Source organism: Myxine glutinosa, chromosome 1 (assembly GCF_964187855.1).
Source record: "Myxine glutinosa chromosome 1, kmMyxGlut1.1, whole genome shotgun sequence".
NCBI classification, from domain to species: Eukaryota; Metazoa; Chordata; class Myxini; order Myxiniformes; family Myxinidae; genus Myxine; species Myxine glutinosa.
Window position 1 is genome coordinate 49,275,782 of NC_136261.1, and position 26,340 is coordinate 49,302,121.

Here is a 26,340-nt window from a genome sequence, read left to right on the forward strand (position 1 = left end):
AAAGATTTCATATCCGAAGCAATGATGGATTCCATGACTTTGCTGATAATTGGGAGCAGGCTGATTGGTCTGTAGTTGCAAGGATCTGTTTTTGCACCTTTTTTGTGTAAAGCGGTAATGTTTGCTGATTTCCAGGATGCTGGCAGATGACCTTGAGCAAAGGATAGGGTGAAAAGAACAGAGAGAGGGTGAGATAGAGCGGCAGAGCAGGATTTTAGGACCCGTGGGCTGATGCCATCTGGTCCAGTTGCAGAATCAGAGTCGAGGTTTGACAAAAACTCCTCCACCTTGTCAGGAGAGAAGGTCACAGAGTCCAGGAGCAGTTTGGTTCGACTGGGAAAGGTGGGAACAGAGAGAGAGATGGGTTTGGGACTAAGGATTTTGAGGCAAACACAGAGTTGAGGCATTCGGCTTTGTCACGTGCGATGTCAACTGTGTGGCCATTTGAGGTAAGGGAGGGGATGGAGGGGGAACAAACACCAGAAACGGATTTGACCAGACGCCACCAGGATTTGGAGGAAGGAGACAGGTTTGAGAGTTCATTCTTGAGTGAGGAGAGATAGTGCTTCCTGGCACTCCTGAGGGTAGACACACACTTGTTCCGAGCTTGGTGGAAGGAACTGAGATTTCCTTCAGTTGGATTAGCCTTCCAAGAGGCAAAGGCAAGTTGTTTCAGGGCAACTGCCTCACCACAAGATTCAGTGTACCATGGACGGGAGGAAGGGTAAGACAACTGAAGGCGAGATGGGATAAATCTGTGCATGAGAGAGATCAGTTTGCTTTGGAAGAATTCCCAGGAAGAATTGATGTCAGAGGCAGTGGAGATGGGAGACCAATCCAGACGATTGATGGCTGCTTGAAGACCGTCCCAGTCGGCCTGAGTGAAATGCCAGACTCGTCGACGCTGAGGAGGCTCTCTGAGAATGGCCAGAGAGATGTCCACTTTGACAAGCACATGATCAGAAGAACCGATTGGAGCAGAAGAAGAGCAGCAGACATTAGCAGGGAAGTTAGTCATAACCAAGTCTAGAAGAGAAGATACTCCATTGGCTGAGATCTGGGTCGGGAAATTGACAGATTGTGTCAATCCCAGTGAGTCACAGAAGTCCTTTGCTGAGGTGCCATGACTGGTGAGAGAGGAACCCACACCCAACCAGGTGGCATGATGACAATTGAAGTCACCACATATGAGGAAGAGAGAGTTGGGATGAGTGGATAGAAGTTGGTCCATGTTGTCAGACAGTGAAATGTAGATGGAGTCATCACTGTTTGGGGGACGGTACAGAACACATATGAACAAAAGGTGGGAGCGGAGAGGAAGATGTAGCCAGAGGTACTCCTGGGGGTGAGGAGGAGAGAGGGCAGTGCAAGGAGAGTGAGGAAGAGAGTTTTTGATAAAGATAGCCACCCCACCACCAGGCCGAGGCTCAGGTCTATCATACCGGAGGAGGGAGTAACCAGGAAGAGATATTAAGGAATCAGAGACATCTTGAAGGAGGAAAGTCTCTGTTAAGCAGATCAAGTCTGGATTGTCAGAAGCAACCTGTATGGAGAGATCAGTCAGGTTTGAGCGAAGGCCCCGGATGTTTGAGGTCCATACCGTTAATGAAGAGAGAGGGGGAGCATCGGGTACAGGACAGGGGAGGGGAGGAGTAGGGTAAGATGAAGGATGAGAGGGGGAGGTAGGGAGAGCAGTTGTTAGTGTGTCAGCGATTGCAGAAGAGTTCCAAGAAAGGGAAGGATGAGGAGGATGAAAGGTTTGAAGGTGAAGGGATGAGGCACAGAGAGGGGTTGTTTGAGGGGGGGCAGAGGAAAGAAGAAGGTTGGGGGGGGGGGGTGGAGGTATGAGATAGAAGGGAGACGAAGTGGGGAGGAGGCAGCTTTGAGGAGGAGGGGGGAGGAGGGAGAATTGGAGAGGAATGGTATGGGGGGAGATTTGAATGGGAGGGGTTGGGGGGGAGTTTTGAAGGGGAGGAGTGAGGGGGGAGTTTAGGAGGGGAAGGGCAAGGGGGGAGTTCAGGAGTGGAAGGGCAAGGGGGGAGTTCAGGAGTGGAGGGGTAGGGGGGGAGTTTAGGAGTGTAGGTGCAAGGGGAGGGATTTGGATGGGAGGGGCAAGAGGGGAGTTTAGAAAGTGGATGATTAATGAAAGACGAACATTGAAAACAAATTGGGTTTGTTGTGATTTTCAAGTTAGCAATCCGGTTCAGAATGATGGAGGAGGGATGGAATGAATGTGAATTTAGACCAATTGAAAGGACAAGTTGCAATAATTTCGCAGGCCTTCTGTGGTGAGTATCGAAGATGACCGTGAAGACCGTGGAAACGCCTCTTCCACTGTCCAAATCCTCGTTCAACCAAACAATGTGTTCGTTTGTGAGCTTGGTTGTATCGTCGCTGCATTGCAGTGGTTGGGTTCAAAAACGGTGTCATTAACCACGGTCGCACAGGATATCCACTATCTCCAAGAAGAACTTCTTCACCCATTCTTGTTTCCATTTTCTGTGCCAATGCACTTTCTCTCAATATGACAGAATCATGGGTACTGCCTGGCCATTTTGCCACAATGTTAATGAAACGGTATTGTGCATCCATTACTACCTGAGTATTGATAGAGTAGTAATTTTTCCTGTTCACATATCGCCATTCATGTTGTGTTGGACCCATGATCCATATGTGAGTTCCATCAATGACACCCATCACTCCTGGGAAATTTGCAATATCGTAAAAATCTGCAACTATATCCTGTATATTTGCCGGGGATGCAAATTTCACAGCTCTCCCCATCAATGGAAGCAGTGCATTGTTTACCTGTGAAATGATACGGCATAAGCTTGGTTGAGATATATGAACTGTAACTCCTGTCACCTGTTGGAATGATCCGGTCGCATAAAAACGTAAGGCTGCGAGTAGTTTCAGTTCAGTTGGAAGAGCGTGGTTACGAAATGTCCTTGTTTCAAGGTCAATGCGAATAATATCAGCAAGATCCAGTATTGTCTGTCGATCCAAACGATACCTTTGATAAAGCTGAAGGTCATTGTAAATTTCCAATGGGTGAACTCTGTCACGAAAACCACGTTCGCGACGCATTGCCTGCCTTCGGTCTATATCAAACTGCACTGCTAACATCAGAGCTGCCATATCCCTTGAGCGAACTGAACCGAATGACAGAATATTCAATCTAGTAACCACCCACCCTAAAGTTAAGACTGTCTCGGAGGTGTCTTAAATTTAGGGGCCGATTTAAGTGAGCTCTATGAGATAAGTAGCAAATTGAATTCCACTTGTTCGGTCTGCTTAAGTTAAGATGGTACTTAGTGGCCCTACTTTGACTTAAGTAGCTTTATGAATACCGGCCCAGATCTGTATTCCTCAGACTCCCTCTGAGACTGGTGTGCAGCTGTGTCATGTCCTTGTTCACCAGATCTGTATTCCTCGGACTGCCTCCGAGACTGTTGTGCAGCTGTGTCACGTCCTTGTTCACCAGATCTGTATTCCTCGGATTGCCTCCGAGACTGGTGTGCAGCTGTGTCACGTCCTTGTTCACCAGATCTGTATTCCTTGAACTGCCTCCGAGACTGGTGTGCAGCTGTGTCACGTCTTTATTCACCAGATCTGTATTCCTCGGACTGCCTCCGAGACTGTTGTGCAGCTGTGTCACATCCTTGTTCACCAAATCTGTATTCCTCGGACTGCCCCCGGGACTGGTGTGCAGCTGTGTCACGTCCTTGTTCACCAGATCTGTATTCCTCGGACTGCCTCCGAGACTGGTGTGCAGCTGTGTCATGTCCTTGTTCACCAGATCTGTATTCCTTGGACTGCCTCCGAGACTGGTGTGCAGCTGTGTCACGTCCTTATTCACCAGATCTGTATTCCTCGGAATGCCTCCGAGACTGTTGTGCAGCTGTGTCACATCCTTGTTCACCAAATCTGTATTCCTCGGACTGCCCCCGAGACTGGTGTGCAGCTGTGTCACGTCCTTGTTCACCAGATCTGTATTCCTCGGACTGCCTCCGAGACTGGTGTGCAGCTGTGTCACGTACTTGTTCCTGCCTCCGATGGTCCTCGTCTCGGCGAGCCTTCTTTCTTGCAACAGCTTCCTTGGACGTTTTCGTTAATGAGGCTTTCCGTTTGGGAGGCATTTTACCGATTTATCTGAAACGGTATCCGCCCAGAAACACGTACCAGAGAAAACAAATCGTTTTGGCAATGGCCTCTCCAATATTTTACCCGTTTGTGACGTTTGTCACATTGTCTCCAGTACCCGTTTGTGACGATGTTTTCATTGTGACGAAAATATTCGAATTGCACGAATATGTGAATTGTGATTGTGTTTCATTGTGATGTTGGTACAAAATCATTCCATTTTTTTTCCTGAAGAAAAGTGTACAGTTGATATCACGATTTGAAACACGATGGAATAATATAATAATAAAATAAAATAAAAGGTCTTTAATTAAAAAAATTAATAAAAGGTTTAAAGGAATATTTATATTTTTAAATTTAATTTTAAATTTAAATTTAATAAAAGGTTCAAAGGAATAATAAAAGGTCTTTGTCCGAGGTCACTGAGTTCGATCGGTGCAGCTGTGCAGCGATCGGTGCAGCCGTTTGTGCAGCACCCGGGAAAACAACATTGTCACAATGAGAACAATGAACGTTATGTGAACGTGAATATTATGCGGGAGTCCAAACCTGTGAATACTGGAGACCAAAGCTGAAATTGGAAAAACTAAATAGCCTATTTTACTCCTGGAGATCCCAGGATTACCCACACATAATATCGTTGCGATCGGTTCAGCAGTTTTTACGGTACCTTCGAACAGACAGACAGACAGACAGACAGACGGACGGACATTTGGTGAATTATAGTAAGATAATTCTGGGGAAGGGCTCCATCATTGGGAAATGCAAAGAATATGGAACTACCCAGACTCTTCGTAGAGCAGGCGGTCTGACTAAACTGAGAAACTGGGCAAGAAGGACCTTGGTCAGGAAGGTGACAAAGAACCCAACGACCGCTCTGACAGAACTACAGAGTTCCTTGGCTGAGATGGGAGAACCTGCCTGAAGGACAACAGTCTCTGCAGCACTTCACAAATCTAGGCTTTACGGGAGAGTGGCCAGACAGAAGCCACTCCTGAGAAAAAGGCTCATGACAGCATGCCTGGGGTTTGCAAAAAGGCATGTGAAAGACTCTAAGAGCCTGAGAAAAATATTTAGTGGTCTTATGTGATGAAAATTTAACTCTTTGGCCTGAATGCAAAGCGCTACGTCTGGTGGAAACCGAGCACAGCTCATCACCCAACTAATACCATCCCTACCGTGAAGCATCGTGGTGGCAGCCTCATGCTATGGGGATACTTTTCAGTGGCAGGGACCAGGAGGCTTGGAAGGCTAAAGGGAACAATGAATGGAGCCAAATACAGGTAAATCCTTGAGGAGAAACTGCTTCAGAGTTCAAAAGACCTTAGACTGCGGTGAAGATTTATATTCAAACAGGACAATGACCCCAAGCATATAGCCCAAGCAACACTGGAATGGCTTCAGAACAAGAATGTGAAAGCCGTTGAGTGGCCTAGCCAAAGCCCATACTTGAATCCCATTGAGAATCTGTGGAAAGACTTGAAGATTGCTGTTCACCGACGCTCCCCATCCAACTTGACCGAGCTTGAGCCAATCTGCAAGGAAGAATGGGAGAAACTCCCAAAATCCAGATGTGCAAAGCTGATACAGACATACCCAAGAAGACTCAAAGCTGTAATCGCTGCCAAAGACGCTTCTATGAAGTATTGACTCAGGGGGTTGAATACTTATTTAAATCAGATATATCTGTATTGTATTTTTAATTATTTTGTAAAGATTTCTAAAGGAAAATTCCACTTTAACATTATGGGGTATTACGTGTAGACCAGTGACAAAAATCTCAATTTAATCCATTTTAACTAAAGGTTGTAACACAACAAAATGTGAAAAAGTCAATGGGTGTGAATACATTCTGAAGGCATTATATGATTAGTATGGTTGTATACCTTTGAAAATCATAGTAAAAAACAGGGCTGAGCCCCCATCAAATTTTACATACCTGTTTGTAGTACCCAGGGTCAGGGCATGGGCACAACCACCACACTCTCCTGCGAGGGATGGGGGTGAGGGAGTAGGGTGAAGACTTAATGATTTTCGCCTGCATCCCTGCCACAGTGCAAGTGGTTTACTGACCCCTGCTGCTGACCGCGGGATTATTAGCCATGACACAAGAGATATTTCCCCCACTACCCCACTCCCCCACTCAAACTCTCCCACATCCAGGCTGCTCCCAGGGTGTTTCTAGTCCAATTTTTTTTTGAATTTATAATTGAAGCACATCGTGTTTGTTTGCAATGACTTGGTGAAAGCATTTAGTATGAATCATGATGGCTTCTATTTTTGTTGGTTTTCTCTTTCAAATTGATCAAAATGACAAAACCTGAACAATTTGAACAAAATGAACAAAATGAACCTGAACAAATCACCTGAACCTGAACAAAAACCTGAACAAAAACAAAAAACTTGAACAAAAAACCTGAACAAAAAACCTGAACAAAAAACCTGAACAAAAACCTGAACCTGAACAAAATGACAAAACCTGAACAAATCAAAATGACAAAACCTGAACAATTTATGAACCGCATTAATAAAAATATAAATGGAATGCATTGGCATTACTTTATCATCATAATTAAGAACTTACAGTGCATTCAGAAAGTATTCAGACCCCTTCACTTTTTTCACATATTGTTATGTTGCAGCCTTATGCTGAAATCGTTTAAATTCATTTTTTCCCTCATCAATCTACACTCAATACCCCATAATGACAAAGAGAAAACAGGATTTTAGAAAGTTTTGCAAATTTATTAAAAAGAAAAACTGAAATATCACATTTACATAAGTATTCATACCCTTTGCTCTGACACTTGAAATTTAGCTCAGGTGCCTCCCATTTCTCGTGATCATCTTTGAGATGTTTCTACACCTTGACTGGAGTCCACCTGTGGTAAATTCAATTGATTGGACATGATTTGGAAAGGCACACTGAAAGGCACACAAGTCTATATAAGGTCTCACAGCTGACAATGCATATCAGAGCAAAAACCAAGCCGTGAGGTCGAAGGAACTGCCTGCAGAGCTCAGAGACAGGAATGTGTCGAGGCACAGATCTGAGGAAGCCTACAAAAAAAATCTCTGCTGCATTGAAGGTTCCCAAGAGCACAGTGGCCTCCATAATTCTTAAATGGAAGAAGTTTGGAACAACCAGGACTCTTCGGCGAGCTGGCCGCCCGGCCAAACTGAGCAATCGGGGGAGAAGGGGCCTTGGTAATAGACGTGACCAAGAACCCGATGGTCACTCTGGCTGAGCTCCAGAGATCCTGTGTGGAGATGGGAGAAACTTCCAGAAGGACAACCATCACTGCAACACTTCACCGATCTGGGCTTTATGGCAGAGTGGCCAGACGGAAGCTTCTCGTCAGTGAAAGACACATGAAAGCCCACAGAGTCTTGTTTCTCACAGTCTGAGAGTCCTTTAGGTGCTTTTTTGTGAACTCCAAGCGGGCTTTCATGGTGGAAGAAGAAATGCGGGCAAGGGGGTTAACAAGGGGAGATGCAGAAAATAGGGTAAAATGGAGAAGATTGTCATGGGGCCCGCAAGGCTAACCCCCGCTCTCGCAGGGAATATGGCCTTAAAATGCCTGTTGTTGTTGTAGTCGGTATTCAAAAAGTTATCCACACCCTAAAAGCTTGACCACTATCTTTAAGATCACCAATGTTCACCTGCCAAGTTTTATTACATCCTTTTAGCAGCACTAACATGGATGAGTTGCTCATTTAGCAAATTGAGTTTTGATTCAAGCGCTTTGTTTCCTGATATTGCACGACAGCACACTGCGTGACTTCAGTGAAGCAAATATTTATTGCACCGACTTTTGTTTCCATGAAAAATTTGGAAACTGCTGATGCCATCTTGATAAAATTTTAGAGGTAGCATTGAAAACAGAGCCTTGGCAAAAAGACACTTGGCAGCTTGCTCACCTTTGAGCACGCCTTGGGCTCGATCACCAATGGGGGGTCAAAGTTATTTGACTGGCTTGCTATCGACAGTATTCGTTCTTGACAAGGATTTAATAATTTTGTTGTGTTAGTTGCTTCATTTCTGGAGGGAGGGAAGGTTGTGGGGTTGGGGAACATTAGGTGCTGATTCAGGACGCCTATAGATTACGGTGTCCTTCGTACTGGCATACAGTGGACTACCTTTTGAAAGGTTGCGTGGGATTTTTAATATTCACAATTGAATTCTCATCGAGGGATTGTTGGTTTAACACCTCTTTTAAAGGGCAGCATACTTTCGTTCAATGCACTGCCTGCGGTCACCAGGATGACAGGTTACTGTCAGGTGGGAATTGAAGTCAGATGAGGCAGCTCAAAGGTGAATACACTGCCTCTTGTTAATCCGATTTATGACGAAACCCGACATTTAGATGCGATTATTGCAGAAACTGTTGCATTTTAAAGCAAACCATCTTGTCGATGGGAGGGGGTAAAGGTGTCTGTCACATGTCACATGGCCTTAATTATTTTGTAATACCTTGTTAGGCTTCCAGTGAGGTACCCACTGGAAGCCTATTGTTCTTGTAAGGATTATTATTCCCACACATTTTGTGGAGACGATTCTGAGAAAATCGTAATAGCTAGGTCTACGAAACTTTAACTCATTATAGATACCAATGTAACATCATGAATTTTGTTTTTGCAATTTTGACTTACATTGGCTGCCATTGCCTATGATGTCATAAACTTTAAATATCTTCTTCTCCAGAACTGCTGAACGAATCGACACGAAATTTTACAAATATGATCATCTAGCCATGGGGATAAAGGTTTGCGAAAAGATCAGTCATCGGTCACGTGGTTTGGTAGCCATATTGGATTTAAAAATAAAACTTTAATAACAATGTACTTCTCCGAACCCACTTAACCGATCGATACGAAACTTGGAACACATGTTTACATTCTGATGGAGGAAAATATTTGCAAGCTATGATGTCATCAGTCATGTGATCTGGCCGCCACCTTGAATTTAAGCTAAATAAATAAATAATCTTTTCCAGAGTGCCGCTCAACGGATCAAAGTGAAATGTCAAACATATGATCAACTCCTGATGTGGGAAAAATATTCGCAAACTATGATGTCATCAGTCAAGTGATATGGCAGCCATCTTGGTTTTAAGGAAAAGCTTTAAACATCTTTTTCTCCAGAACTGCTGAACAGGTAAATACAAAATTTCATATGTATGATCAACTCCCCATGCGAAAAAATGTATCTAAACAACGACATCACCAGTCATGTGGTATGGCGGCTATCTTGGATTTAAGGAAAAAGTATTTGAGAATCCATATCTCCAGTTCCACTCAACGGATTAATTCGAAACTTCACAAGTATGGTTGACTACACATGAGGAAGTTTTTTTTGCAAACTATGACATCATCATTCACATGGTATGGTGGCCATCTTGGATTTAAGGGAAAAAATTGAAAATATATATCTCTAGAACCGCTTAACCGATCCAAACCAAAATTTTAAGATATGATATGACCCATGAGGAAAAGTTATTGAAAATGATGACGTCATCAGTCATGTAGTATGGCGGCCATTTTGCCTGGAAGGCTATCATCACTGCTCACAGTTATAGTTTTCAATTTATAATTGTGGGATTTTGTTTTAGAACATGAGTGGCAAAATGTTTTAAATGCCAAACCATTCAATAATATTATGGCTCACACCTTAATGTTTTATGATCTTGTGCTCAATTTGTAGATTAGGCAAGGAATGAAGTTGGGGAGGCCAAATTATTGGAATTTTTGTTTTCCGTAGATTCTAAGGCTCATGGAAGAGCTGTCACATACACATATCGCACACTAACATACAGACAGCAGACAACGCTGGACCTGACATCAGACAAACATGGACATTGACCTTTGTATTTTTAGGAAGCATCACCTGGTATTTTTAGTGATTTATATGACTCAGCAGGGGTTGCGGGGTCAGGTTCTAACCACCGACAGTCCAACCTCCCACACTCATTGATGTAATCACATAGCCATTGCCACTCAAACCCCTTATGTCGTTTGATAAACTCAGTCTTTCTTCATTTTGACACTTCTGTATATTATTTTCTCATTGTTCCCACTTTTATCTCCTCCAATTCACCTTTATATCTTAATGTTTTCAGTCTTCATTATTTTTTACTTTATTTCTTTCAAATGCCCACCTCCTCTCCTCTCCCCTCCCACCCAACCCCTCCCCCATCCACACGTTCTACTCTTTCCAAACCAATGTGACACACACAGCCTTACATTGATAATTTATCACTTTTGTCGAATATGTTGGCTGCTCTCGTGACCTCTAACCCCGTCAATCACTCAGACAGCCAAGGGGCAGGCAGACAAGAGCGGCGGAATGGCATGCGGAGATGGTGGACAACACGTGGCCAACAGGCTGGAAGACCACGCCGCTCGGTGAGCAGTGAACGGAATGTGGAAACGCTCGTGGTTGCTGACAAGATGATGGTTGGATATCACGGACGCAGAGAAGTGGAGTCCTACATTTTGACTGTCATGAACATTGTAAGTGCTCACAACCTGCATACACAGGATACACGATTAACCATAAAAATACTGACACAATTCTGTCGTAACCTACGAAAATTAATAGAACATTCAAAGTTTCTGTGTAAAGTACCTTAATCTATGGTAAAGAATTACTCTGAGCTTTGATACAGATTCATTGTGTGACGCCATCAATGTGCTGTGCGTTTTTGAGGTTGTTAGCCTCCGGATCCTTGCTTTCATAAAGGCTTATCAGCTATTTTATAAAGCTCAAAATGGAAGCAAGAACAGGACATTTAATTCGTGTTTTATGGTAATGAACAGGAATCAATGATAAAATTTGGTATTTCTCTGTGGGTATATCTGAGGCTTATAGAATTGAAAACGGCTTGGCCAATCTACCAAATTTTTCAAACTTGTTCAGGGTACCCAGGGTCAGGGTATTGGCACAAAATAATCCCCCCATCCTCACCAACCTCGCCCCCATAGCCGGAGTGGGCAGATAACTCGAGATTTTCACCTGTACACGTGGCATTGTGCAAGTGGTTTGACCACTGACCCCTGCTGGAGGGAGGGGATATAGACACCGTATAATCACACCTGGAGAGCAGGGGTTTCACTTGTTGCAAAAATAACTTCCAATGATCCCAATGTAGCGAAAAGGCAAAGTCATGATGCCATTTAATGTAATTTACGCAATACATGATTAAATTAAAAACACCTTTTTTTAGTGATTAATCACAAAGCATCATGATGAAGTTGCCAGAGGTAGTAAGGATCGAGAAAAGCAAGTTTAAAATGTAAATACATAGTACCTGTGTTGAGAATGTATTACTGGAGGTTCCGTACTTCTGCAGGTAGAGCACTTAACAGGAGGAGACCTTTACTCATTGTTTTGGGTGATGAAGAAGCAAAGACTTACTATGGTTTTTTATTATGTTATTCCATTTCAGTTATATTATTTGTGGAAACATGCCATTTTGTGGTAATGCTCAGGTTAGGATTTATTTCTGCTGGTGGTGTGGGGAGTTGCGTCACCGTCTATACAGGAAGGTATACTGTATTTTTTATGATTACACCATGCACGTGAAGGGAAAGTGTGGTTAAGCAATTGGTTCACTTCTGTCTGTCTGTCTGTACTTCTGTCTACAAACATCAATTTATGATCGAGGAACAACTTACTCTCAATTTAATATTATATTTTGAACACGAATCGGAATGCCTTAAAACGGAATCGCCTGTCTGGCAGTCAAACAAAATTGAAAATCATTCCAAACAGGAAACTTACTGTTTTTCATGATGTCATAATGGACACAAACAACAGGCACCAATAACTAATGTAACGGTGGTAAACTTCCGGATTTTTTTTCTTTTTCTATGACCTCTAAAATGTTTATTTTTATTTCAATTGAATTATATACTGGAACACCATAGAACACAAATAACCTTTTTGGCATTTTCATAACCCTTCCGTTTTGCAGTACATGGACAAAATATTACAGCATTTTACATCATCACATGCAATTTGCTGCTCATAGACCCCGCCCATGTCCTTGTTTCTATGTTTACTATTACTATTTCGTATGCAGCCTGCAACTGCTGGTTGCATCATTGTTAGGATCGCGGCAGCGCCCCCCTTTTTCAGTAAACTGGTACTCCTTTTGCCGACCTCGGAAGGATGACGGGCTGAGTCAATCCACCTGGTGTAATTTAACAGCACAACAGGCACACCACCTTAACACCCTGAGATCTTAAGCCAGCCACCTTCACCGTTGAGCCAACACCAGGCTCAATGTGTTCTATGAACTGTCTAGTTATTACTATTCAATCCTTTTAGTTTTATTTCTGTTTGTTTCCTCTTTCAAACTGCGGCCTTTCCTCGTTTTTCCCCTTTTTTGTTCTTCCGCCCCTCCCCCTTTTTCCCACCTTCCCCTTATACACACATAGTACACAATCTTCATGATCATCACTACTCCTTCCCATCCCATTTCCTTTCCAACCACATTTGCAAGCATGTGTTGAAGCAGAAGTTTTTGCCTGATGCAATCCCATTTACCATTTGGGAAGTGTAGAAAGAAAGGTGCAAGTTAATTTTCTTATACGTACATTATAATTAGACATTCACATTCATCACGTGGATGTTAAAGATATTTCAGTTCATTTCATAAATAGTCTTCCCTTAGACCAGCACCACATCTAAAAAAATTGATGAACATCCTGATCCTGTAAAGAGTCTCGTCCGTCTAATAGGAGCAAGTGAAACAATACCATCGGCTAATAGAATGCATCCATTATAAACTTAATGACAAAGTTAGACTCAAATTTGTCCTGTTGCCTCACTGGCCAGGTGTTCGCTATATCATGGAGTTAACTGTGCTTATCAGGAAGCACAATAAATATACAGATTCTGACAGGCCAATGAATCTGGCACTTTGCCAAAGAATTCCAGTTGTCCGGCAAATATAATTTTCTTTTCACTGCCAAACCAGTGATAGAAATTGTTTTACCAAGGGGTGAAACTGGTTTTAAACCAGCTCAAAATTATTTGCAAGTTAAATTACCTTTAAATACGAAATAAGTTAGCGACTCGGCCTTGTATATGCTGTTTCCAGTTTAAAACGCACATTTTATGGGCAATTTTACAAATCTAACCGAAACTTCCACTTTCTCACTGGCAATCCCTCGCATCACCCAGCGCAGATTTCAGTTGTTATTGCAAACTGCACTTGCAATCATCCTTTGAAGGTTTATTTAACTCAACAATTTTTTATTGTATGAAATAGTAAAAGGCGTCCACAACCATCCTTGACCATGTTTTCGAACTTCGGCCGATACCCTCACTTTTTTTTTCTTCCGCCCCCACTTTTTTTTAACCTTTATTTGCTTTTAAGTTCATTTTCTTGGCAAACCACTTGAGCGATTGACACAAAACTTTCAACACAGGTGTGCATACCCATGGATTTTTTTTTAACAAAGTTACTCGATGATTGAATGGAAAATGCAGCCAGTGTTCCAAAAAGTCTGTTTTCTGTAGGCATGTGTCGCAGGGTGTTTCCAAGTAAAAACTTTGATTTCAATACAATATTTCTGAGAGAAAAATTAATTTCATTGTTTACTTCTGATAAAAAAATCCTTTTAAGTCATTTCTTAAGGATTCTTTTGTTGCCTTCGATTAATCTGCAGCTATTGAAGATGTGGGGAAAAGTTCAGCAATCATACTTTTTCAACTTAATTCTGATGTCAAATAGATGGACGAAGTTGATAGGATAAGGCATGTCTCCTTAAAGTGCTTTTTACATTTATGTTTCATAGTATACAAGTATAAAACCACATCAAAAATAACGGATTGGAACAGTTTATTCGACGGAACAGCCTTGTGAACTGTTCACTAGACTTCAGTTGTGTTTGTGTCCTTCCCCCTCTCTCCCCATCTTGTCTACCGCTCCCGATGTTATTTGTTTTATGTGTCTGTTTGTCTTTCTGTGTGATTAATGTTCGCTCTTTCACGAGCCTCGATCTTGTATACAAAAAAAAAAAAAAAGAAAAAAAAAAAGACTTTGCATCCTCAATAGCGGTGCAAAATCTGAAGCCTCGGCCGAACGTGTGCATATATCTTTTATTTATTAGACATCCTACAGATGTAAATGAATACTCATTTTACTTTGCACGTGTTTCAGATCACGTGCAGCAAATTTCACCATTTAAAAAAAATCGCTTCTGTACACCATCATTGAGGCTCAGTTTGCAAGCCACCGTCTACAATTGCAACACAAGAGATGTAATTACTCTTTTATGGAAAATGTTTTAGGAGTTTGTTTTATCCTCAAAAGTATAATGTAGTGAACACAGTCGTGTTAAAAGATTGGACTTTAAAACTCAACCCAAATAGTCATTATGAAGGGGACAGACAAATACACAAATACACACAGTGTTTTATATAGGTAGATGTCAAAATTTCATTATTTACACAAAGTCAAATTTTCAACCAGAATATCAGTTGGTATGTCCAGCTTTTAATATTGTTCTTGCAAAATAAAAAATCAATGGTTTCTGCAAACTGCCAAATGAATGAAGAAGAAGACCACTCATTTCGCATCTCCAGATGCGTAGGGCTGCCGAACCAGTTTCTTATGCTATTGGGCACTTTTGTGGATGGGTCACCACTCCGACACAGGATACTCAAAAGGCTCATTGTTCTCAGTAAGCTGATACTTATTTTGCCGACCTCGGAAGGATGAGCAGGCTGAGTCAACCTCACCTGGCGTTAATTCAACGGGATTCGAACTCAGGACCTTGGGATCCCAAGCCCGCCGCCCGAACCATTAGGCCAACACCAGGTGATTAGAGCAAAGTGATAGTTTAAAAAGAAAGGTACCAACAAAGCTACACAAGTATTAATATACACCCTAACTTGTGGGTCGTCTTCCCCACCTTGAGAGTGGGGTCCAAATTGATTTTGTTTCCATGACTTGCCCGTGGGTAGGCATCCCAAGCATGTATGCACATTTTGAGGGAAACTGGCCAAGCAATAGTCTATATATTAAAGTAGTTGGATTTCTCCATCTGTCCATCCCTCTGTCTGTCACGCTCTTTTCACTGGGATGTCATTATGACGCTATGTCTCGGGCATCATTATGGCATTATGTCTAGTGCTAGGCTAGGCCACTATGGATGTGCACATCCAGCACGCAACCCATCCCATGGCTTAGCTGACAGCAGTTGAACAACATAACCCAACGCATGTCAGCGAAGCGACAGGTTCAATGCTTGTGACTTCTTATAAGAGAAACCTAACAGCGTGAGTCAGCGCCTCACTCTGATACTGCTTCCTGTCTCTGTTCGGCATCAATCTCATCAAATTTGGCATTTTATATTGCACAAACAGACACCGTTATCGCAATACTCACGGCACGGTCTAGCCATGGTGCTGGAGCCACAGTCTGAGTTAATATAGTGCTTAGCTAAATTTAATTATATATTTTTCCTTGTCAGCTCATAGTTCAGTTTGTCATATGTCATAGTCATATATATGTCATAGTTCAGCTTGTCGGCTTGTCGGCTTGTCGGCTTGTCGGCTTGTCGGCTTGTCAGCTGAAAGTTGAACTTGTCTGAGACATTAACAATATGAAGCTCTATATCAAATTTGGCAATTTTAGCTGCCCTCGTTGTCCAGTTATTTTGCCTCCAAGCAGACAAAGACACAGACTGGATCATTGCAATAGTCACCCACTCGGTATATGGCTGTGGCATGAGTAAGTAATGCAATTGGCAGAATTGTGCTTATGGGGTGGTGATGCACGTGGTGCCCATTCTTTACAAAACAGAGCCAGAGATTGAATATTTGAGGAGAAAAGCAATTTCTTCTAGCTTCGAGTGATTGGAGTCCAACATGTACTTTAATTTGGGGAAAATATCGGTTTTAGAACATGGATATGAACGTTTCTCCGTAACAGTTGAAGTTTTGTTTCCTCTATTGTTCTTTTTATCCTGAACTTATATTCCCTCTTTCTCCAGATCATCGTCTCTTTTGTTTTTGACTTGTTTGTCAGTTGGCCAAACAGTTTTATATAATATTGGAGTGTCAAGATTTTATGTTTGCTCTATTCCAAGACCAGAATTGATAGAAATGCTGTGGAATTGTGAACCGGTATGTTCCAAGACCGAAATGTGGATTTTTTTTTATTTATACATTGTCGAGTCTCGTGGAAGAGCTAGTACACTGAACGGATCAGGACACAGCAGGATGCAAAAGGAACAGTAGAGAGAGGGGTGAAACCAACAGCAGAGTAGAAGGCCGAGGTAGAGGGAGACTTGGACAAAAAAGGATGTGGGGAGGAATGGGGGGCAGGAGAGGATGCATGGAGTGGACAATATGGATACAGAGGGAAACTCTAAGGAGGGCAAACCGGAAATTTGGATGGAGGAGGGATAGGGGTGGGTTTTGGGGGTTGGTGGTTAATGAGGGTGGAGAGATCATGGTTTTGGGTAACTGGGAATGATCTGAGATGGTGGTGAACCCATCTCTCAATAGTTGTGATCATTGAAAAAAACATTCAATATTCTAACAAGGCTTATATGGAACTGAATTAAGAATAAAACAGACGAAGGAGCAAAAAAAGCATTCTCGCTCTTCCATTTTATACAAAGCCAGAAAAGACAAAATATGCTTCTCGTGGACAAGCGGTTTATTGCTGGTGCAATTTTCTTTTCCAAAATAATACGAGAAGTAATTTATAGTTCTGATGCACTCCAAAAGAACCACACAAATATGTACATCAGGTTACGTACCGCATGACAAAACCAGCAGATGCTTTGTTTTCTCTAGCAGAAGAAAAGTTGTTGATAACGACAGTGAATGCTTTGTGTTGTTTATGCAAAGCGGATGACAAGTATCACTGGGACCTCTATTCCATTCCTAAATCTGAAAACAGGATTTGAGATGTTTCCTTTGAGGCTTGTCAGGCCAATTTTTGGGGATTTAACAGCCGAGTGGAACACGATGATAACGCTGGTATGGGCTGTATGGTTTTGTGGAAGGGAGCCAAATAAATGCGCAGAGGGTTGAATGCCCCGCTGTGACTCTCTATTTGAAAGATAAAGTGAACTGAATTCTCCGGAAACCCCTCCGGCCTGCAAGGGCCCGTTAATGAAACCCCACAGGGTGTCTCAAAAGTCGGACTGAATCGGTGCGATCTAAGGTTCGCTATTTCAGTGGCCGGGCATACCTTTGCGTGCTGTGTCATAAGTCGTGACTCCCAATGCACCATTCGCCCCTGAAGGTAATGTTTAAATGTTAGTTAAGCATTCGTCACCAATACTTCGCACATGAATCAACCCATTTCAATCATTTCAACTCTTTCTTCATAACTCAGACCTGTGCCTAGTACATTCAACATTGGAAACCTTTCCAAAAAACCACAAAGAAAATATAGCAGGAGCTTTTTTGGTGTTTTGTTTAATTTTTAGCAACATATTTTACATTTAATCATTTGCAAAATAACGAACAAGGACGGCTCTCAGTAGAGCACGTACCTCCGCCAGGCTGAACAGTTTACGTTTTGTATCCCACTGATAGGCCAGAATCAGGATCTGGACCTGCACAATCGAATCAGCTTGTTCTTGTCACTTACCCAACTCATCCACCAAGTTTTGTCATAATCCGCTCACAATTTTTTGAAATATCATGCCATACATGGCTTTTGGCCCCATCTCTCAAAGGTGAAGAATCACTTAAAAAAAAGAAAATATTCTCGTATCCGGATCTGGATCTGGCTATTCACCAAAATCGAATTAACTTATCTTTGTTACACAACCAACCTGCCCTCTAAATTTCGTCCAAATCCGTCCCTAACTTTTTGAGATATCCTGCTCACAAAGAGACAGGCAAACAGCTAGACAGACAAACAGATGGACAGGGATGAAAACATAACCTCCATCCACCTTCGGTGGTGGAGGTATAAAATAATGGGACAAATAGCAGCATATCAAACAATTTTAACAACTCCATCTGTACCAACAAACAACTAACTACAGTTGACTGTAAAGGGACGCAAGATATGCCAGATTTCTAACTTGCATGCAAAATTGGTATTGATAATTATTTATACGGATGATTAAACGTCATGTCTTTAATAATAATTATGATGATGAAAATTTAATAAAGTGGCATGTTGCAAGTGATGATGATATTAGTTTAACATTTTAGATTTTTTTTTAAAGCGTATCGCTTTCACTTTGCCATGTCATGTTATCATTAGAGTAATTTAACTTTACTTTACATGTTATCAAAATAAGCGTAAATTAATGTGCTACACTTTTCATAGAGACACAGTGAGTGACTTATGTGATTGGAAAGATAAAATAGGAAATGTATACATAGTGTTACACCCAACCTCTCCACAAAGTTTCGTCTAAATCCCTCCACAACTTTTTGAGATATCCTGCTATGTATCGTTTTTGGCCCTATCTCGCAATGGTGAAGAAGAAGAAAAAAATCTACTAGCTGGATCCGAATCCAGATCTTCACCAAAATCTAATCATTTCGTCCTTGTCACATACGCTACCTCTCTGCCATATTTCATTTGAATACATCCACAACTTTTTGAGATATCTTGTTCACAGACAAACAAACAGACAAACAAGAAATATGTCTTGCATAGCACGATGCTTGCGAAATCCCTAAAATAACTTGTTGGCCTATGACCTCAAAAATTAATTGGTCGTTAAATTCAGTGACCTGGTATACAAATATTCTTAAAATTTCAAATCAATCAAGTGAAAATTGAGGATTTTCGAAATTTGGCCTATGTTGACCTCAAAAATACACGATGTTTGGATTTAGTGACTGGATATGCAAATCCTCTTCAAATTTTAAGTTAATTGGATAAAAATTGAGGATTTTAGAAATCTTGCCTATGTTGACCTTTTGGCCTATAATGACCTATATTGACCTCAAAAATACTTGGTGGTTGAATTCAGTGACAATATATATGCAAATCTTCTTGAAATATCAAATCAATCAGATGAAAATTTAGGATTTTAGATATTTGGCCGATGTTGACCTGAAATATAATTGGTGGTTGAATTCAGTGACCAGATATGCAAATCCTCTTCAAATTGCAAGTCAATCGGATGTAAATTAAGGATTTTAGAAATTTGACAAAGTTGGTGACCTTTGGCCTATATTGGTTGACCTATTGACCTTTTGATCCCAAAAACAATAGGATTCTTGCTTATGACAAACCCTATCATTTGATGAAGTTTGGTGAAGATCAGTTGAAAATTGTGACCTGCAGGCGACTGACATACAGACAGACAGACAAACAGACAGAATGAAACATCACTCATAGTTGTTGTTGACAAGGCAAAACAGGACAAAGTAGAATGGCACTCAGTAGAGCATCCGTTTTACCTCAAAAATTATTAGTGGTTGAATTCAGTGACCTGATATGCAAATCGTCCTCAACGTTTAAGTTAATCGGATGAAAATTGACAATTTTAGAAATTTGGCCTATGTTGACCTTTTGGCCTATGCTGATCTCGAAAATAGTTGGTGGTTGAATTCAGTTTGCTGATATGTAAATCCCATTCAAATGCCAAGTGAATCGGATGAAAATTGAGGATTTTAGAAATTTGAGAAAAGTGGTTGACCTTTGGTCTATGTTGACCTTTTGACCTCAAAAATATATAGGATTTTGTCGGACCACGAACATTTGGTGAAGTTTCGTGAAGATCGCTTTAAAATTGTGACCTGTAGGCAAGTATAAGTGAGCGGATAGACAAACACACACACACACACACACACACACACACACACACACACACACACACACACACACACACACACACACACAGGAGTGATCAACATACTTGTCGAAAAAAAAAAATTGCCAAATAATAACGCAAAAGGCCAACCAATACACTTTAAAAAATCTTCCATTTTCGCAAGTAACAAACAGACAGGGGTGAAAACATAACCTCCATCCACCTTCGGTGGCGGATGTAACTAGAACGGCAATCGGTAGAGCGCATACCTCCGCCAGGTTGAACATTTTATGTTTTGTATCCCACTGATAGGCCGGATCAGTATTCAGATCTGAACCAAAATCTAATCGGCTTCTTCTTGTCACCTAATCAACTCGTCCACCAAGTTTAGTAACAACTCGTCCATAACTTTTTAAAATATCATGTTATATAATCGCTTTTCGCCCGATCTCTTAAAGGTGAAGAATCACTTTAAAAAAAAAAAATCCTCATGGACGAATCCATATTCAGATCTTCCCAAAATCGAATCGATTCGGTCTTGTCCACCAAGTTTTGTCCAAAACCATCCATAACTTTTTGAGCTATCCTGCTACATATCGTCTATCACCCAATGGGCAAGAATCACTTTTAAAAAATCTAGTAGCCAGATCCGGATCTGGTTCTTCATCAAAATTAAATCAATTCTTTCTTATCACAAACACGACCTGTCTGCCAAGTTTCGTCAGAATCCGTCCACAACTTTTTGACATATCCTGCTATATTTTCATTTTTGGCTCTGTCTCCTAATGGTGAAAAAAAACACTTTAAAAATTCTACGAGCTGGATCCGTATCTGGATCTTCACCAAAATCTAATCGTTTCATCCTTCTCACATACGCTACCTCCCTGCCAGACGGAAGCCTCTCCTCAGTGAAAGACACATGAAAGCCCGCTTGGAGTTTGCAAAAAAGCACCTAAAGGACTCTCAGACTGTGAGAAACAAGATTCAATGGTCTGATGAAACCAATATTGAACTGTTTGGCTTCCATCTGGCCACTCTGCCATGAAGCCCACATCGCTGGAGTGTTGCAGTGATGGTTGTCCTTCTGGAAGTTTCTCCCATCTCCATACAGGATCTCTGGAGCTCAGCCAGAGTGACCATCGGGTTCTTGGTCACCTCTCTTACCAAGGCCCTTCTCCCCAGATTGCTCAGTTTGGCCGGGCGGCCAGCTCTAGGAAGAGTCCTGGTTGTTCCAAACTTCTTCCATTTAAGAATTATGGAGGCCACTGTGTTCTTGGGAACCTTAAATGCAGCAGAGATTTTTTTGTAGGCTTCCCCAGATCTGTGCCTCGACACAATCCTATCTCTGAGCTCTACAGGCAGTTCCTTCGACCTCACGGCTTCGTTTTTGCTCTGATATGCATTGTCAGCTGTGAGACCTTATATAGACAGGTGTGTGCCTTTCCAAATCATGTCCAATCAATTGAATTTACCTCAGGTGTACTCCAATCATGGTGTGGAAACATCTCAAAGATGATCTAGGTAGGCACCTGAGCTAAATTTCAAGTGTCATAGCAAAGGGTCTGAATACTTATGTCAATGTGATATTTCCGTTTTTTCTTTTTAAGAAATTTGCAAAACTTTCTAAAATCCTGTTTTCTCTTTGTCATTATGGGGTATTGAGTGTAGATTGATGAGGGAAAAAATGAATTTAAACGATTTCAGCATAAGGCTGCAACATAACAAAATGTGAAAAAAGTGAAGGGGTCTGAATACTTTCTGAATGCACTGTATATACGAAAAGGAAAATAAAATAAAAGTTGAAATGATGCATCCATACTCCAGATCTGCGAAGTTGCGATTGCGAAATCCTAGCCCATTGACTGCATACAACCTTTCTTTGACAGCGGCAGGCAACGTAGCAAGTAAAGTGGTGTCTGTTGCATGAGTATACTTGTGGACATCAATTCATACATTTGGAGCTTACTAAAGTTTTTGGGTCATTGCGACTGGCCTCAAAGCGCCATTGGCATTAGTTTTACACCTGTTGTCGTCAAATTGAGGGATGACTTGCACCATAACAACATGGGTAGATTTAGTAATGATGGTTGCCAAGCATCTCCTTTTGAGATGCTGCTCAAATGCATTTCATCAGTTGGAGACAGATTAATCAGGGAGCCTGAACCAGTTTGAAATCTGTGTGCTCTCAGGTTTGCCAAATCTGCAAACTGCAATCCTTTGCATGAAGCTGGATTAATGTGTCTTGTCTGCTCACATACTTCATCTGTCACCTCGGTCTCCTTCTCTGGCACATCATCTGCAAATGACATGAATACAGAGCAGTCCACATTCTTGTGAGCCTTCCAAATGGCTGGTCTCCTAATATTACAGATGGAGCTTGTGTTGTCCTTTCCAGATAGAGCATGATGGCAAAATACGGCATTTGTCTTCACTGAAAGCTCGCACAACTTGATGAATGGTTGTGTACATACCGGTATTTAGCTTTTCTCCTTGACGCAGTCATATTTACTTGTGAAATGGATAAATAGAATGATCACATTGGACGTGCCATTTGCATAGATGATAGCTCTTTGTGAACTCGATGGAATAGAACGAGACATGACATGATACACATTTTGGATGTTGGCTCATTCATGATCACACTGTCGCGCTTGACATCCTGAGAACCTCTGTCATTTACAACCACAGAATGAAGTACTAGACTTGCTTGTGAAGGCTATATCTATCTGCATTTGTGGAAGAGGTAGAACGATGGATGAAATCAACAGGACGTTGATTGAGCTTTTGCTTTTGGGCGTTGGCCCTTCGTAGGAGCAAATCGCACTTGGTCTAACAAAGGATTAATGCCCATATGTCAGCTTCTCTTTGCTTCCCAGGGTGGTTCGTGTACCTCAATCAATGTCACGTTGATTTTATCCGTTAATTTACAACCTCAGCCTTGTTCTCCTCTTTAAATCCGTCTGATATATAAAGTTCCACTTTGCGTCTTTCAAAGAAGAAATCTACCCAACACCTAATATTGGCTCCAAACATAACCAGTGAATTACCAAAACCACGATTACAAAATAAAACTATAAGCTGTCAACAGCATGAAATCAAATAGACTTTATGGTGGCATTTCCTGAAATCTGTATTTAACAATTTAATTTTGATGAAGAACAACACAAAACAAGAAGACGTCATGCAGAGCATGATACTTGCAAAATCCACCCCTCCCCCCAAAAAAGGTTGCCTTGGATACATCAAATTGTTAATTTCATTAAGATTAAAATTGATGATCTTCATCGAAGCTCGGGTAAATCGGCTTGAAATTGATGATTTTTCACATGAAAATTGATGATATTAGAAGTTTGATCTTGAGTTGACCTTTTGACCTCAAAAATTGTTGGTTTCCCAATTAATTGATGCACTATGTAATTGTTGTTTAATTTACAAGTTAATAGGATGAATAGTGATGAATTTTTAGGTGAAAATTTATGATTTTGGAAGTTTGACCTTGAGTTGACCTTTGACCCTTTGACCTTAAAAATAGTTGGTTTCCCAATTCAGTGAGGCACTATACAAATGCTGTTAATTTTTCAAGTCAATCAGATAAAAAATTGATGATTTTTCAGATGGAAATTGATGATTTTTGTAGTTTGACCTTGAGTTGACCTTTGACCTTTTGACCTTGAAAACTAGTTGGTTTCCCAATTTAATGACTCCATATGCAAAAGCTGTTCACTTTTCAAGTCAATCGGATGAAAAATGGCCATTTTGGAAATTTGACCTCCAGATGACCTTTGCCCTTAGACCTTAAAATCAATGGGCTTCTCAATTGTGACGACATCTGCAACTTGGTGAAGATTCATGACGATAGGTTTAGAATTGTGACCTGTAGGCGAGTGACAAACAGACAGAATTAAAACTCATCCAATCAATATACTTGAAAAATCTTCGATTTTGCAAGTAATAATAGCTTAGACAAAGACAATTGACGTCTTTGCCACATCCATTGGAGTGTGAACTCAACTGAAAATCCATACCTTCAGGGGTGACGGTGGGAGTAATTCAACTTGTTTCTTTGTATGACAAATCATTGCATCTCTTCTGTGGTCTTCTTTTCAATGACCAGGGTTGAACTATATCAAACACTTTAAGAATGAATATTGTGTACAAAATGCCACAATATAGTCTGGTGTTGGCTTAGCGGTTAGGGTGCCGGCTTGGGATCCGAGGATCCTGGGTTCGAATCCCGGTCGATCGCTAAATTAACACCAGGGGGGTTGACTCAGCCTGTCATCCTTCCGAGGTTGGCAAATTGAGTACCAGCTTGCTGGGATTAATGATCCCGGTGTGGACCCCGGTTTAGAATAGGTACACCGTATCCCTGCGCATCATAAGAGGCGATTAAGGGTTGGCGCCAGGAAGGGCATCCGGCCATAAAAACATTGCCTCAAACAGGGAACCATGATTGTCATGGGGCCCGCAAGGCTAACCCCCGCTCTGGTGGGGAAAACGGCCTTAAAACGATCATTCATTCATTCATTTATTCATTCATAGTACAAATGTTAACTCCCCTCAACAATTCTGGAACCATCCAGGGCTTTGCCTGGTTGAGGGATGTGATTTGTTAAAAATAATGTTTTTTCAACTGCTATTTTAAAATAGTACTTGGCTAAAATAAATAAATCAATAGATCAAAACTACAAGGGGTATCTCAATCTGACAGCTCAACCACCATGAGGCCCGTGCTTCCAGCTTGCATTATGCTACGAAAGGTTCAATCAGCCAATCAATGAAATCGGTTTGTTATGAAATAAATCCTTAAATATCATGGGTTTGAATATCGCGGATTTTGCCCAATCGTGGGCAACTGCTTTTGTTCCAATATAGTTATCGTGGGGTTTAATTTTGACCAATCACGTTTTTGAGCTGAGTTGTGATGGTTATCTGAGCCTTTTGTTTTTTCTCAACAAAGCGGTGGAGAAAAGTGATTATTGTTAACAGTTTAGACTTTGCACAAATAATGCGAGTTTACATGTAATTGTAAATCAGGGGCACTGCCATAATGCAGGTGGTAACTGAGACATGCAACTCGTACAGTACTCTACCTTTCTCCGCCTCAACACTGGGTTCGCTGTAATCTTCTGTGTAATCGTAATCAATTCCTTTGTTTTTCGGTTATTATTGCACTTCATGGTTTTTAACCATGGCGGCCAAGAGGAAAACTGTTGCTAGTGGTGAACCGAGTGCAAAAAAGTTGAGGAAAGTTGTGTCTTTGACTCAAAAAGTGGAGGTTTTGGATACCTTTGGGTTTTTATATATACAGTATATATATGTATGTATTTTTTTATACAAAGTCGAGGCTCGTGTAAGAGCAATGCATTAAACACAAAGACACAAACAGAGAACACTTAAAACATATAATAAAGGGAGCGGGAGACGAGAGGGGGAGAGAGAGGGATGCACATCAACAGTAGAGAATAGGGGCATCAGTAGATCTGTGGAAGGGAGAGGGCTGCTGGCAGATCTTGTGCTACCTGAAGGAATATTTGGGGGACAGAGCACAGACAGAGCTGGGGGAGCTCGGCCGTAGAGGAGTCGGTAGAAGACAGAAAGACCACCAACCTTCCTGCGGTGAGTGAGTGAAAGGCCCTCAGAATCAACTTCATCGCAGGAGATACCAATGATTCTGAAAGCTTTGGTTTCTACAGTGTGAAGCCGAGCTAGGTGTGAGGCAGGGGCACCAGCCCAGTGGGGAGAGCAGTACTCCATCAAGCTGCGGATGAAAGCTTTGTATGTGGTGAGTAGCTTAGGTTTGCCAAGAAAGGACTTTGCATGATGGAGGATGCCCAGTCGGTGACTGGCTTTGGAGGCCAGCTTGGAAATGTGGTTTTCCCAGGAAAGATCATGGCAGATAGTGAGACCCAAAAGTTGGAATGACAGAATTTCTTCGAGAGGATTGTTGAGAAAGTAGATGGATGGGAGGGTTTTCCGGACGGTCATTTTGGAGAGACATCATGAGAGTGTGAGATTTGTCAGGATTGAAAGACATGTTCCACTTGTTTGACCAGCTTGTAATTTTATCCAGGTCTGCAGAGAGTGTGGAGGCTGCAGACTGCCGATCTGAGGGTTGAGATATGGAGCGGCAGAGAGTGGAGTCATCAGCAAAAAGATAGAGAGGATTCTCCAGAGAGTCGGAGAGATCATTAATGAAGACCAGAAAAAGCACAGGGCCCAGAACACTGCCATGAGGAACTCCAGCCTGGACAGGAATGGGAGATGAGAGAATTTCATTTAGAGCCACACGTTGACTACGACAGGAGAGGAAGTCTGCGAGCCATGCGTGGAGATTTCCATGTATACCATCAGAGGAAAGTTTGGTGAGCAGGGCGGGGTGCCAGACCGTATCGAAGGCAAAGGATATCCCAAGGGAGACGGCTCTGATTTCCTGTT

The 26,340-nt window shown here is 41.7% G+C and overlaps 1 protein-coding gene across 1 annotated transcript in view; it reads left to right on the forward strand.

Moving 5' to 3' along the window:
• Window positions 1-26,340, forward strand: part of LOC137423610 (A disintegrin and metalloproteinase with thrombospondin motifs 6-like) — a 353,906-nt gene that overhangs the window by 52,023 nt on the left and 275,543 nt on the right. Inside the window, exon 9 of the mRNA XM_078770793.1 lies at window positions 10,528-10,656. Within this exon, the coding sequence (XP_078626919.1) occupies window positions 10,528-10,656 (129 nt within the window). The remainder of the gene's footprint in view (window positions 1-10,527; window positions 10,657-26,340) is intronic.